Consider the following 13,245-nt stretch of genomic DNA (forward strand, 5'->3'; position numbering starts at 1 on the left):
GGAGGTTGACGTGGCGGGGCCACAGGCAGTCTTAACAAGGTTGGTCAAGCTAGACAACTTTCCTTCTTCGTTTTTCTGACAGTGCTATTAGCTTGTTGAAGAAAAATGGGAGCCGATTACCCTCTCAACGTAATTTATACAGACCGGGTGGGGCCCACACAGCAGGTGGGCGTGGACTAAATTTTTCAGTGCAATGCTTCGCATGACGGGATAAACCCACTAAGCGACAGCTCTTAAAGGGCGAAGCCTATACGAAATAGAACTTAACCTAATATGAAATATACAGAATTCAGTCTTAACTGTATTGATTCATATTTTCATGTTTAGTAAATCTTTAACAAAATTTCAAAACCTGTGCGAGTTTGCACAAAAACATCTTCTGAACTGTAATTTATAAACCATAAATTGTATCATTTAGAACTGGCTCCAGTTGATGTGTCTCATCTGGTCTCTTCAACCTGTTAAAAAGACAAATTACTTAAAGTTGGTTGAACAACTTGTCTATAAGTTTTAGTTTAATATGAGAAAAAACAATTACCTTTGAGCTGCAGCTGCATCAGAGGTTCTCCCATCCGTTGTGTCATGGTGAAGTTGTGGTGCTGCTTTATCGCAAAAAAAAAAAAACTATGTGAAGGAATAACGTACATTGAAACCAGCGTATTAAAAATAAACCTAAACCCCTCACCTTTCACTGAGCTGTCTGATCATAAATCCTTTGTGATATAGCCGGAGATGGAGAGGGAAATCTTCACAGCCTTTGGGGAAGCCTGGAAGTTTGTTGCAGTGTTCACTCATCGGCTGTTTCGCTTTCATCTTCCGTGAATTTTGTCTTATTTCCAAAATACTCTACCGCAATTTTATTTTACGCTTCTTGTAAACTACTGTGCTCTTGTGAAGCTCTGTCTTCCCCTGGAACATTGTAGGATCTGAAATGATTTTTAAAGATGAAGCACCGGGTTGAATCGCGCTGTCCCCCTCCTCCATGCTAGCAGGCTCCATTCAGATACAGGGAGCTGGCTAACTAGCTTGCTGTATGGTGGCCTACATGGCTCAATTCTACAGTGGCTGAATGGGGAGTAGGAGCGGAAACAATATAAAACTTAAATGCATTTTTAAATCGATTTATGGATCTTTAAAAACGATTCAGAATCGCTAGGACTAAGAATCTAGATTTGTCGAAAAATCTAGTTTTTTCTGCACCCCTAGTTATATCTCATTTATACATCATCTGATCTGAACCAGATTTTGGGTGTGTCATCAGTGAGAACTTCAACACTCATCGATATTGTAATTTAACATATAACTCAAGTGTGTCTCCTATATCATTCCAACAGCTATACCTCAGTAATTTATTATCCGATATGTACCATATTTCAGGTGCATGATCAGTGAGCACTTAAACACACAGTGGTATTGGTGTTTAACATTTCACTCCAGTGCACCCCCTAAGTTTTTCTAACAGTTATATCTCAAGGATACATCATCCGATATGCGCCACATTTAATTTGCGTCATAAGTGAGCACTTCTGGACACATTGATATTGCTGTTTACCTTTTCACTCCAGTGCACCCCCTACATTATTCAAACCCAAAATCTCAGTGATACATTGTCACATCTGAACAAGATTTAATGTGTGTGATCACTGAGAACTTGTAGACACATTTGTGTGTTATTTACCATTTGACTCAAGTGTGCCCCCTAGATTATTCCAACAGTTATATCTCAGTGATACATCATCTGATCTAGACCAGATTTTTGGGACTTCCATCAGTGAGCACTTGAAGACACATTGGTATTGTTGATTCATGACTTGACCTAAGCCTGGCCCACTCAGAAGAAAGTGATAATTATTGGGTGTCTCTTCCAGCTTGTAAGATATAAGACTGAAACCGTATTCGCTAACTGTTGATTACCACATAAGACATGTTGAAAAGCCTATAGGAAGTCCTTAACATTCACTGCAAAACAGGAAGTGACAATAACTCATGTCTGAAAGGTCAGATTTTAGCCAAACTTGTAAGGCTTGCAGCTGGACTCATACTGATATGGGCGGAGGGTGATTTCAAAGATTCGACATATGCGCACCCTAGTGGACGCATGCGGGAATGGCATGAGAGCGTTAATGATGGCAATTGGAAGGCGTTGCTGGAGCTCCCGCGTTCACAGGTGATGTCGAAGATTTGGAAAATGCGCAACCTGGTGAACGAGTGCGGGAAGGCACGACAGCGTTTGCGATGGCGACTGGGCGGAGTAGCTGGATCTCCCACGGTCGCCCTAAGGCCAGAGCGGCGCTTTGCTGTGAGGGCCTTCATTGCTGCTTGCAGCTTTAATTTTTTTTACTCTCACAGCATACATTTTTTGACACTTGTTTTGTGTGCTGACCTAAAGTAATCTCTGTAGCAGTTGTTTCAGATGTGTTTTTGCTTTGAAATTTCAGGTGACTTGAATAATGACTTGATCCTGTGTTTCAGCTTACTTCTGGTGGCAGGTGGCACGGTGCTGAAGATCTGTGACTTTGGAACAGCTTGTGACATTCAAACCCACATGACCAACAACAAAGGAAGCGCTGCTTGGATGGCTCCAGAGGTATTTGAAGGCAAGTATCAGCAGCATTCTCAATGTTAAGCCTTTGATTATTGCCATCTATATTTATTAAATTCAGTTACCACAGATGCATTCAGGGTTTTTCCCCTTTAACTTAACTGTCATTTTTCAACTTAATTGTATCTTAAACTTTTAGCATGGACACGTTAGGTGTTGATTCATCATGAGTCTCTACACTCATCAGCATTATTGATGGTGGTCTCCAAACCTCGGTGCGAAGATGAATGCTTTGATATATGTGCACAAGGAGTCTGATGTATTGCTAAATGATGAGACATACACCTGGCAAATGGGTCAGGAGGAAAGATGATTAAGACCTAGTTATTATTCTGTTTTTGGAGGCAAGCTACCAGACTCAAGTGCAATTAGACAGCTTACCATACTCCTGCCCTCTCTGTGAACTCTACACAACTCATTTGCAAGAGTGTGAAAATCCATAATAAAATCCTTGCGTAGCAGCTTAAAATAGGTTTTCTTTGTGGCTTTTTTATTCTGCAACAGAGACTCAGTAATTAAGCTATACAGGAGTTATTCCTCTGTAACAAATTGCTCCCAAACTTTTATAGTACTTCCTTCTAAAAGAAAAGAGAAAATAAAACTTTCAGGGTTTTTTCACAGACACATCCCTCACTTTAATCTTACATGTGCCTCAGAGAAATATGTTCATTAGGTTATTCTGCTCAACCTATCTGAAAAGTAAAAAGGTCCTAATTGTTTGTGTTGGTTATTCTGTACTTACAGGTAGCAATTACAGTGAGAAGTGTGATGTTTTCAGCTGGGGAATCATTCTCTGGGAAGTGATTACTCGTAGAAAGCCATTTGATGAAATTGGAGGACCGGCATTTCGCATTATGTGGGCTGTGCACAATGGTGAGTCACTGTTTGATTGTGAAGGTCTAGTTGTCAGGTCCTTCTCCGAAGGGCCTGAACTGTTGGGTTGAGTGTCTGAGATCCTTGTAGAAATGGGCCGGGAAAACCCATTAACTTAGCGACACTCCATGTAGTTATTACCTATTCAAATATGGAGGAGAACAGCAGTAGAACATTAATATTACCTGGGGAAAATTGTAACATTTCTTCAACATTTCCTGTTGGTCTCATCAAGATAAGACATCCAGAAGGCTCTGGAGTAGTTTGCAGCTAAATGTGAACTCCATCCATCCATTCGTCCGTCTGACATTGTTCTGACATTGTTTCACAAAATTATTTATATAGAATTTTTTTGTTTACCGGACAAAAAGTGATCGGAGCACGATGTCTTTGACGGCAGATCCTTAGCCAGACTCAACGATGTTCTGTGGTGAGCTCCTCCGATGGAGGTCCTTCACATTTCCTTATTTTTGGGATTAAGTGAAAACTGCGCTTTGCCCAAATGTCTCCCCGATTGTAACGTCCTCTAACGCAGCACAAAACAACCATTGCAATTTACTTCAAGAAAGAAAGAAAAAAAAAGCTGGAGAAAATTAACTACCGGTAAACTGCACTGTGTCTGTATCTGATCAGAAAAAGTCTGATAGGAATTTTTTCGTCTCCAATTCCTGCATGTGTCCAGTTTCACTACTTTTTTGTCTGTCTTAACAGATCTCACTTGTAAATGAGTCTTCTAGGCTCATTGTGACTTATTTGTCTAAATAAAGTTGAATGAATGAATGAATGAGTCAAAACCTTATTGCCATCTCGCCTAGGCATTTCCAAACCTCCACTGGTATGTCATCAGGTCCTACTGCTAGGGGTGCAGAAAAAATTGATTTATTAAAGAATCTAGATTCTTAGTCCTGGAGATTCTGAATCAATGCTAAAGGCCCAGAAATCGATTTTACAATGCGTTTGTTTTATTTTTTTCCATTTCTTCTCATGCACATATTACATATCGCTTTACGTGTCCGCTCGGCCACTGAAACATTTGGCCGTGTAGGCCACCGTACAGCAAGCTAGCTAGCCAGCTTCCTTTATCTGAATGGAGTCTGTTAGCATGGAGCAGGGGGACAGCTTGATTCAACCTGCATCTTCGTCTTTATAAGTCATTTCAGATCCTACAATGTTCCGGGGGAAGACAGAGCTTAACAAGTGCATGGTTGTTTGCAAGAAGTGTAAAATAAAATTGCAGTACAGTATTTTGAAATAGGACAAAATGCGCAGAAGATGAAAGCGAAAGCAGCAGAGCAGCGAGCTCTGCAACAAACTTCCAGGCTTCCCCAAAGGCTGCGAAGATTTCCCTCTCCATCTCCTGCTATATCACAAAGGATTTACGATCACACAGCTCAGTCGAAGGTGAGGAGTTTAGGTTTATTTGTAATACGTTGGACCCAACTACGTTATTCCTTCACATAGTTTTTTTTTTTGCGATAAAGCAACGTCACAACTTCACCGTGAAACAAAAATAAAGTGGGAGACGCTCTGATTAAAGTTACCAGCTGCAGCTCAAAGGTAACTGTTATTTCTCATAGTAAACAAAACTTGTATAAACAAGTTAAACAAAAAACTTAATGTAATTTGTTTTTTTAACAGGTTGAAGAGAGGCCAGATGAGACACATCACCTGCAGTCAGTTCTAAATGATACAGTTTATGGTTTATAAATTACAGTTCAGAAGAGTTTTTGTGCAAACTTGCACAGGTTTTGAAATTTTGTTAAAGATTTACCAAATAGGAATCAATATGGTTAAAACTGTGAAGTCTATATATTTCATATTAGGTTAATGTTCATTCCTGATGAAGCCCTCCGAATAGAGTCATATTAGGTTAAGTTTTAAAAATAGAGCAAATGTTAGTGCAATATGGTTAAAACACAGTGAAGTCTGTATTTTATGTTAAGGTAAAGGTTAACGCACTATGGTAGGCTCAAGCCTTTGTTTACTTTTGTATTTATATATTTCGAATTTTTTGTCTGTGATAATAATAATAATAATAATAATGCATTTTATTTGTTAGCGCCTTTCAAGACACTCAAGGACACCACATTAAAAACACAAAATAAAACAATACAAAATAGCTTTAAAAACACTAAACCAAGAAGAAAATAGCAAAAAATTAAAGTGAGAAGGCTAACTTGAAGAGACGAGTTTTGAGTTGTGATTTGAAGGTCTGAAGGGAGTCATCATTTCGGCTGTTTGGGGGAAGAGCGTTCCAGAGTTGGGGAGCAGAGTGAGAAAAGGCTCTGTGTCCCATGATGCTGAGACGGCTGAGAGGCACGTTGAGGTGGATGGAAGAGGAAGAACGAAGGGAGCGTGAATGGGTGATAATGTGCAGGAGATCGGACAGATAGGGAGGGGCGAGGTTATGGATGGCCTTGAATGTGTACAACAGGATTTTAAATTGAATTCTGAAAGCGACTGGAAGCCAGTGAAGTTGCTGTAAAACTGGGGTGATGGGGTTGCAATGGGGTGGGGGGATAACTATGCAGGCAGCTGAATTTTGAACCATTTGAAGCTTACTGAGTAATTTATATGGCAGACCAAATAGGAGAGAGTTGCAGTAATCAATTTGAGAAATGACCAAACTATGGACCAAGATGGAAGCAGAGTGCGGGGAGAGGGATGGACGGAGACGGTTGATGTTTCGAAGGTGGAAGTATGCAGACCGGGTGATATTATTGATGTGAGAGTGAAAAGAGAGAGTGCTGTCAAGAATGACACCAGACTCTTAACATGAGGGGAGGGAGAAACCATGGAGCTGTCAATGGTGAAGGGAAAACTGTTGACTTTAGATTTGGTGGATTTAGTGCCGATGAGTAGAAACTCTGTTTTATCACTGTTTAATATAAGGAAGTTAGATGTAAACCAGGATTTAATTTCAGCTAACCAGCAAGTGAGGGAGGAAGGAGGAGGTGAAGAATTAAGTGCAGTGGATAAGAAGAGCTGGGTGTTGTCAGCAAAACAATGGAAGTGAATGTTAAATTTACGGAAGATATTGCCAAGTGGGAGAAGGTAGATGATGAAAAGTAGGGACCCCAGGACAGCGCCTTGGCGCACACCTGAAGTGACGGGGGAGGAGTGGGATCTGAATGATTTAAGTTGGATGAACCGAATGCGGCCTGAGAGATATGACTGAAACCAAGTGAGGGGTGTATGGGTGATGCCAGTGACTTGAGACCTGTCCAGGGTGTCCCCCGCCCCTCACACAGTGATTGTTGGATATGGGCACCAGTGACACCCATGACCTGTAAAGGAAGAAGTGGATAAAGGGGATGGATGGATGGATGGATGAATTATTTGTTTCTAGATTTCTACTTATTTATTTTTGAAAAATCCAGGCAGCTAAGCTAATGTGGTAATTTAAGTTACAGAATTTTATGCACTCCTGTATTTATTCCTATTTTTGGTATAAATATAATATGATGCAAAAAGATTTGATACAGTAAGGAACCTAAAATTATTGTTTTAAATAAATGTTCTATTTGTTTACATTGTTGTGTAATCTTTTCATCTTGTCAGTTACATAATTGAAACAAAATGTATGACCATTTCAATAGAAAAATTGTTTCTGAATCGAAAATCATTTCTGAATCCCGCCCCCCCAAAAAGATTTTGAATCGAATCACGACACCAAGAATCGAAATCGAATTGAATCGCCAGACACTGAGAGATTTGCTCCCCTACACTGCCTTCCCCTTCTTTATTCTTTTCAGAACTTTCTGAACACCACCCTCACTAATCTTTCCCACTGCCTGGCCCACGGTTTCTATGACCTGTACTCTTTATTCCCTTTCATTCTGAATGGATGGATTGATGTACTTAAATCAAGAGGAAGCAGGAGATTTTGTTACTTTTTTTTTGTGTTAACTTTTCTTATCATTAATATCAAATGATTTGTGTGACTTATAATTTCATTTTTTATTTTCTTTCAGGAACAAGACCTCCACTGATCAACAATTTGCCCAAACCCATTGAGAGCCTGATGACTCGCTGCTGGTCTAAAGACCCCTCTCAGAGGCCTTCTATGGAGGAGATATTAAAGATAATGTCTCATCTAATGAAGGTAGTATTCTGTCAATCCACATTTCTTACACATTCTTAAAGTTGTTTTTTTATTAAACTATATGTTGTAATCTACTTATCAGACTGGTGTAGAGCTAAATAGAATTCCAAGGTTTTGGGATTTTTTTTGTCCTTGCATAACCATCAGCAGGAATTAACTCACTGAATTTCCCAAAATTCAACTATGAAACATTCATCCTATGTCTAAATTGTAAGTAAGTCAAGATTAGGGCTGGGCCATATATTATTTTATTTTATTTGTTTATTCATTCATTCGGTGAAAAGAAACAAAATAAAACATTCATCAAAAAGAAAAAAAACATTGAATGAAAAGGGTGCAGAAAGAAGAAAAAAATTCTTATATCTGCCCCTTATTTAAAAAAATTATAAAATAACTACAAAAAACAACCTACGCTAAAACAATCTCCAAATCGAAAACAAAAAACATCAGGCATCCATCACCTGGTATCATACCTTCCCAACAACTTCCTGTTTAAACATATAAATTGTTTTAGAAATTTTGATGGTGATATCAAGGCAATTCCACAATCCTATTCCCTGAATTACAACACAGCTCCTTCAGACTAGTTCTAGATAGAGGTTTTACAAACATTTCCATTCCCTTAAGGTTATAATGACTCTTTAGCAAATTTTAATTGAATATTTGGGGGTAATATTTTTATGAGCTTCATACACGACTTGTAAAATACTATATTCAACCAAATCATCACATTTTAATAATTTCAACTGATGAAATATTTTTTGGGTGACCATAGCACTTCCTACTAATAATTATTATAGCTCTTTTTTGTAAAATGAAAATAAGGTTTGTAATTGTTTTGCATGCTTTTCCCCAAACTTCACTACAATAAATTAAATATGGAACAATCATTACATTATACAATATATATGCACACCTTTGTCATTCAAAAACTATTTTACTTTATACAGTAATGCAATTGATTTTGCTATTTTTATTCTTAAGTAAATTACGAGATTTACATGTCTCATTTTTCATGTTCGCATTAATAGCGACACCCAAAAATTTTATTTCATTAACTCTATAAATTTCAATACTGTCAATTTTAAATGGGACTTCGATAAATTTCTTTATATTACTAAATATCATGTAGTTTGTTTTTTACAAATTTAATGATAACTTATTAAGTTGGAACCAAGTTTGTATTTTTACGAATTCTGCCTGTATCATCTCTAACATCCGTTCAATATCTTCACCTGAACAAAAAAATGTGGTATCATCTGCAAATAAAACACACTTCAAAAGCCCTGACACATCAACCAGATCATTCACATACAAAATAAATAACTTTTGTCCCAACACAGAGCCCTGAGGAACTCCACATCCATTAACACAAAATTCAGATCTTACATTGTTTACTTATACAAACTGTCTCCTATTATTTAAATAACTGGATAGCTTCAACTTGACCGGGGGGACGGACAGAGACATGTCCTATCATGCGCAGCGCGCTGTTTAAACCAACAGTTTTACAGTTTTAGAGCAGGGTGTGGGAGAGGAGAGACAGAGTCGCGTCTCAGCTGCGCACTGTCTGAACCAACAGTTGTGTGTGTGTGTGTGTGTATGGGGGTGGGGGTGAGAGACAGACACACATCTGAGCCGTGCGCTGTTTGTACCAACAGTTTGAGTGGCGGGGGTGCTTTCAGCATGAGGGTTCAGCATGAGGGAAGAGGCTGACTTTAGCTATTTAGCTAGCACACCTGCATTGTGAGCCACTAGTTTACCATACCATACCATTTTATTTATAGAGCACTTAAAACAACGACAAGGCCAACCAAAGTGCTGTACAGACAGAACAACAGGCAACACACAAAGCAAAATACAAAATGAAGTAAATCAGAAATATAGACATAAAAACGATGCAGATAATGACGACTAACCAGTGTGAAGGATACAGGTTCAAAACACAGATCATCTGGTGTTGAAATCTACCGAATAGTAGTGAGTTTTTAAACGGGACTTGAAAACCGAGAGGGAGGGGGCCTGTCTGACAAGCAGAGGTAACTCGTTCCAGAGTCTTGGTCCTGCTACTGAGAAGGCCCTATCACCTCTGCGCTTAAGACGAGTTCCTGGAACTGTGAGGAGCAACTGGTCCGCTGACCTCAGGGAACGTGGTGGGACATACAGTTATAGCAGATCTGAGAGATGGGGGGGGGTGGGGGGACTGTTCAGTGATTTGTAGACATACAGGAGTATTTTGAACTGGATTCGAAAGTGAACCGGTAACCAGTGCAGTGAGGCCAAAACTTGTATAATGTGCTCTCTTTTGCCTGTACTGGTTAAAAATCGGGCTGCTGCATTCTGGGCCAGTTGTAGTCGTGCAATGTAGGTCTGACTATTACCAAACAGGAGCGAATTGCAGTAATCAATCCTAGATGTAATGAATGCATGTATTACTGTCTCCAGGTTATTTCTGGACAATATGGGCTTCAGTTTAGACAGCCGCCTCAGTTGGAAGGAACATGATTTTACAATCATGTTTACGTGACTGTTAAGTTTCAGGGAAGGGTCCATTATCACTCTCAGATTAGTGACTCTTTGTTTTTCTGCCAGGGTTAGAGCGGAGAAGTCGATGCAGTGGTTTGTGATCGTGTCGTTGGGAGGGAACAACATGACTTCAGACTTCTTTTCATTGAAACTCAAGAAATTTAAAGCCATCCAGTCCCTGATGTCAGCCAGGCAGTCGAACAGAGGTTGAATAGAGCATGTACCATTGTGTCTTAGGGGGAAGTAGATTTGACAGTCATCGGTGTAGAAGTGGAAGGGCATGTTGTGTTTCCGGAAAATAGCACCAAGCGGCAGCAGGTTTAAAGAGAATAGGAGGGGACCCAGGATGGACCCCTGCGGTACCCCCCCACCACCACCACCACCACCACCATTTAAGCTCTGTCGCTGCAGAACTAAAATCCTTGATGGAGACACAAAAGGATCAGTCAGTGAGGTAAGATCTGAACCAATTGAGGGCTGACCCTGTGATGCCCACCCACTGCTCTAACCTAGCAATGAGGATCTCATGGTCAATGGTGTCAAAGGCGGCTGTGAGGTCCAACAGGACAAGCAGCACAGAATCACCGGTATCAGTGGTTAAGAAAATGTCATTGAAGACCTTCAGCAGGGCAGTTTCAGTGCTATGGAGAGGTTTAAAGCCAGATTGGAATAACTCTAGGATAGCGTGACCCTCTAGGAAACACTTCAACTGGGACTCAACTATTTTCTCCAGTAGTTTCAAACAAATAGGAGTCTGGAGACAGGCCGGAAGTTGGATACGACAGAGTGGTCAAAGTTTGTTTTTTTCAGGAGAGGCTGAACAGCAGCATGTTTAAAGGTTTTTGGCACCACACCAGTGGATAAACTACTGTTTACTATAGCCAGAATGGACGGACCTAGAGTAGGAAATACCTCCTTTAGTAATCAAGGGGGTACCACATCAAAGGGGGAACCATACGGTTTCAAGCTGCACATGACTTGCTCTAGAGAAGATGGAGTGATGGGTTCAAAATGATCAAATGGAGCTACAGATTGAGGTGGAATGGATGGGTCATGAGTTTAAGGGGAAATGAGAACCCGGGTGGTCGCAATTTTTTCCAAAAAGAAATGTAGGAAGTTGTTGTACAGCTCAGTTGAGGCTTCCAGAGGTGATGGTTCAGTGAGGTGGAGAACAGAGTTTAGGGTGGAGAAGATGACACGGGTTGCGAGAGTTTGAGGTAATTATATCAGAGAAGTATTTTGATTTAGCAGCTTTCACTGCTTTCTGATAACAGCGCCAACTCTCTTTAAGTATTTGAAAAAAGACCTTTAGCCTGTCTTTCCTCCACTTGTGCTCCGCCTTTCTGCATTGCTGCCTAACGGCCTTGGTGATGTCACTTAGCCATGGTTCTGCTCTGAGTTTTGATTTTTTGGCTTTAACAGGTGCAACATGATCCAGAGTCTTTAAGCAGACAGAGTTGAACTGGGATGTCAGCTCCTCAGTGGTGGTGAGAAACACCAGGGGCTGAATGATCATTTCAGAGTTATAAACATCAGTGAAACGTGCGGCAGTGAAGTGGTTAATGGCCCGGCTACTACGTGCAGGAACGCACGGCTTAGGAGTTAGATGGGGGAGGGTGAACTCAAACCGGATTGGCATGTGGGCTGAAAAAACATTATCACCAATTTCAAGATTACTAACAATCAAATCATGAGTTAAAACAAGGTCCAGTGTATGTCCGCGCTCTTGGGTGATACCGTTTACACGATGAGTTAAATTAAATGAGTCCAATAGATCTAAAAAGTCCTTAACCAAGGGCTTCTCCTGACAGCATGCATGCAAATTGAGGTCCCCAATAATGAAAACAAGCTCATATTTTCATGTGATTTCAGCCAAGAAGTCAGAAAACTCATTTATGAAATCCTTAGATCGAGGTGGGCGGTAGATGAGTGCAAATAACGTCGGAGGCGAATGGCTGAGTTCAAAGACGCTCAGCTCAAAGCTGGCATGGGAAACTGGGATGGGCAGTTGTTTACAGTCAAAAGCTGGTTTGAATATTGTTAATAATCCACCACCGCGCCGGCCTGATGGCCACGGGGGGTTAAAATACAGACAGTTTGGTGGCAATAATTCCATCAAGGCGCTGGACTCACCTGGAGACATCCAAGTCTCTGTGATGCAGAAAAAGTTCAACTCGTACACTTGAAAGTAGTCCCTGAGGATAAAAGTTTTGTTGGTAACAGATCTTGCGTTGATCAAACACATCCAGATACTGTCCAAAGTGGAGCCAGCAGTGAAGTTTGCACGCATCAGTGGCCGCGGGTTAGCTGAGTGGACCAGAACCGAGTCGACGATGTTGGACTTTACTTCGAGATAATCAATAGCTGATTTACTGCAGGTAAATCAACGTTCTTAATAATGTTTGCTTGTATTTACTTCAGTTACAAAACAACCAAATGCGTTTTTATTTTTATTTTTCCTAAAAGAAGAAGAAGCTGTCCTTCCACCAGGTGGACCGGTTCTGAACGAGGCTCGGCCCAGGTGCAGTGCAGCAGGACGTTGAAGAGAGAGATGTTGGATTAACTATTTATTTAAAATTCCCCTCAGTTCTTAATAATAATAATAACAATAATGCCATCACAATGTCAGCACTGTATGTTTCCATACAATGGCGAAATTAGTCTCTGCATTTAACCCATCCACCACCAGGTGGTGCAGTGGGCAGCTATTGAAAGCGCCCGGGAGGCATTTTGGGGATGAGGCGTGCTGCCCAGAGACGCCACGTGATGTGCAGTGACTGGGGATCGAACCTGGGACTTTCGGGTCCCAAGCCGGCTGCCCTGCCTCTACACCATCTCGGCCCCCTAATAATCAGTGATTAATAACGATAAAATCAGCAGTCATGAACTTGTGACTGATAATAAATATCTCACACTGCGACTGCATGCAGGCAGGTGTGAGCTCAAAAGAGAGGCTCCATGAAACAAATGATAATCATTCTGTCAGAACCCTGAGAACAGAATGGGTCATGGAGAAAGTAGAAACATCACGTAGATAAAAACGAATAAATGAACATGGCGATGACCAGGCAGCCGCCATACAAATATCCTCCACTGTCATCCCTCTATGCAGAGCCATGGAGGATGAAGACCCTTTGGT

General features: G+C 40.6%; 1 protein-coding gene across 1 annotated transcript in view; it reads left to right on the forward strand.

The window, feature by feature from the left end:
• Positions 1-2,475: 2,475 nt before the first annotated feature.
• Positions 2,476-13,245, forward strand: part of LOC119418424 (mitogen-activated protein kinase kinase kinase 7) — a 76,770-nt gene continuing 66,000 nt past the window's right edge. Inside the window, exons 1-3 of the mRNA XM_037685704.1 lie at positions 2,476-2,597; positions 3,347-3,475; positions 7,450-7,580. Of these exons, the coding sequence (XP_037541632.1) occupies positions 2,546-2,597; positions 3,347-3,475; positions 7,450-7,580 (312 nt within the window). The 5' untranslated portion in view covers positions 2,476-2,545. The remainder of the gene's footprint in view (positions 2,598-3,346; positions 3,476-7,449; positions 7,581-13,245) is intronic.

This window comes from Nematolebias whitei, chromosome 12 (assembly GCF_014905685.2).
Source record: "Nematolebias whitei isolate Nwh7 chromosome 12, NemWhi1, whole genome shotgun sequence".
NCBI classification, from domain to species: Eukaryota; Metazoa; Chordata; class Actinopteri; order Cyprinodontiformes; family Rivulidae; genus Nematolebias; species Nematolebias whitei.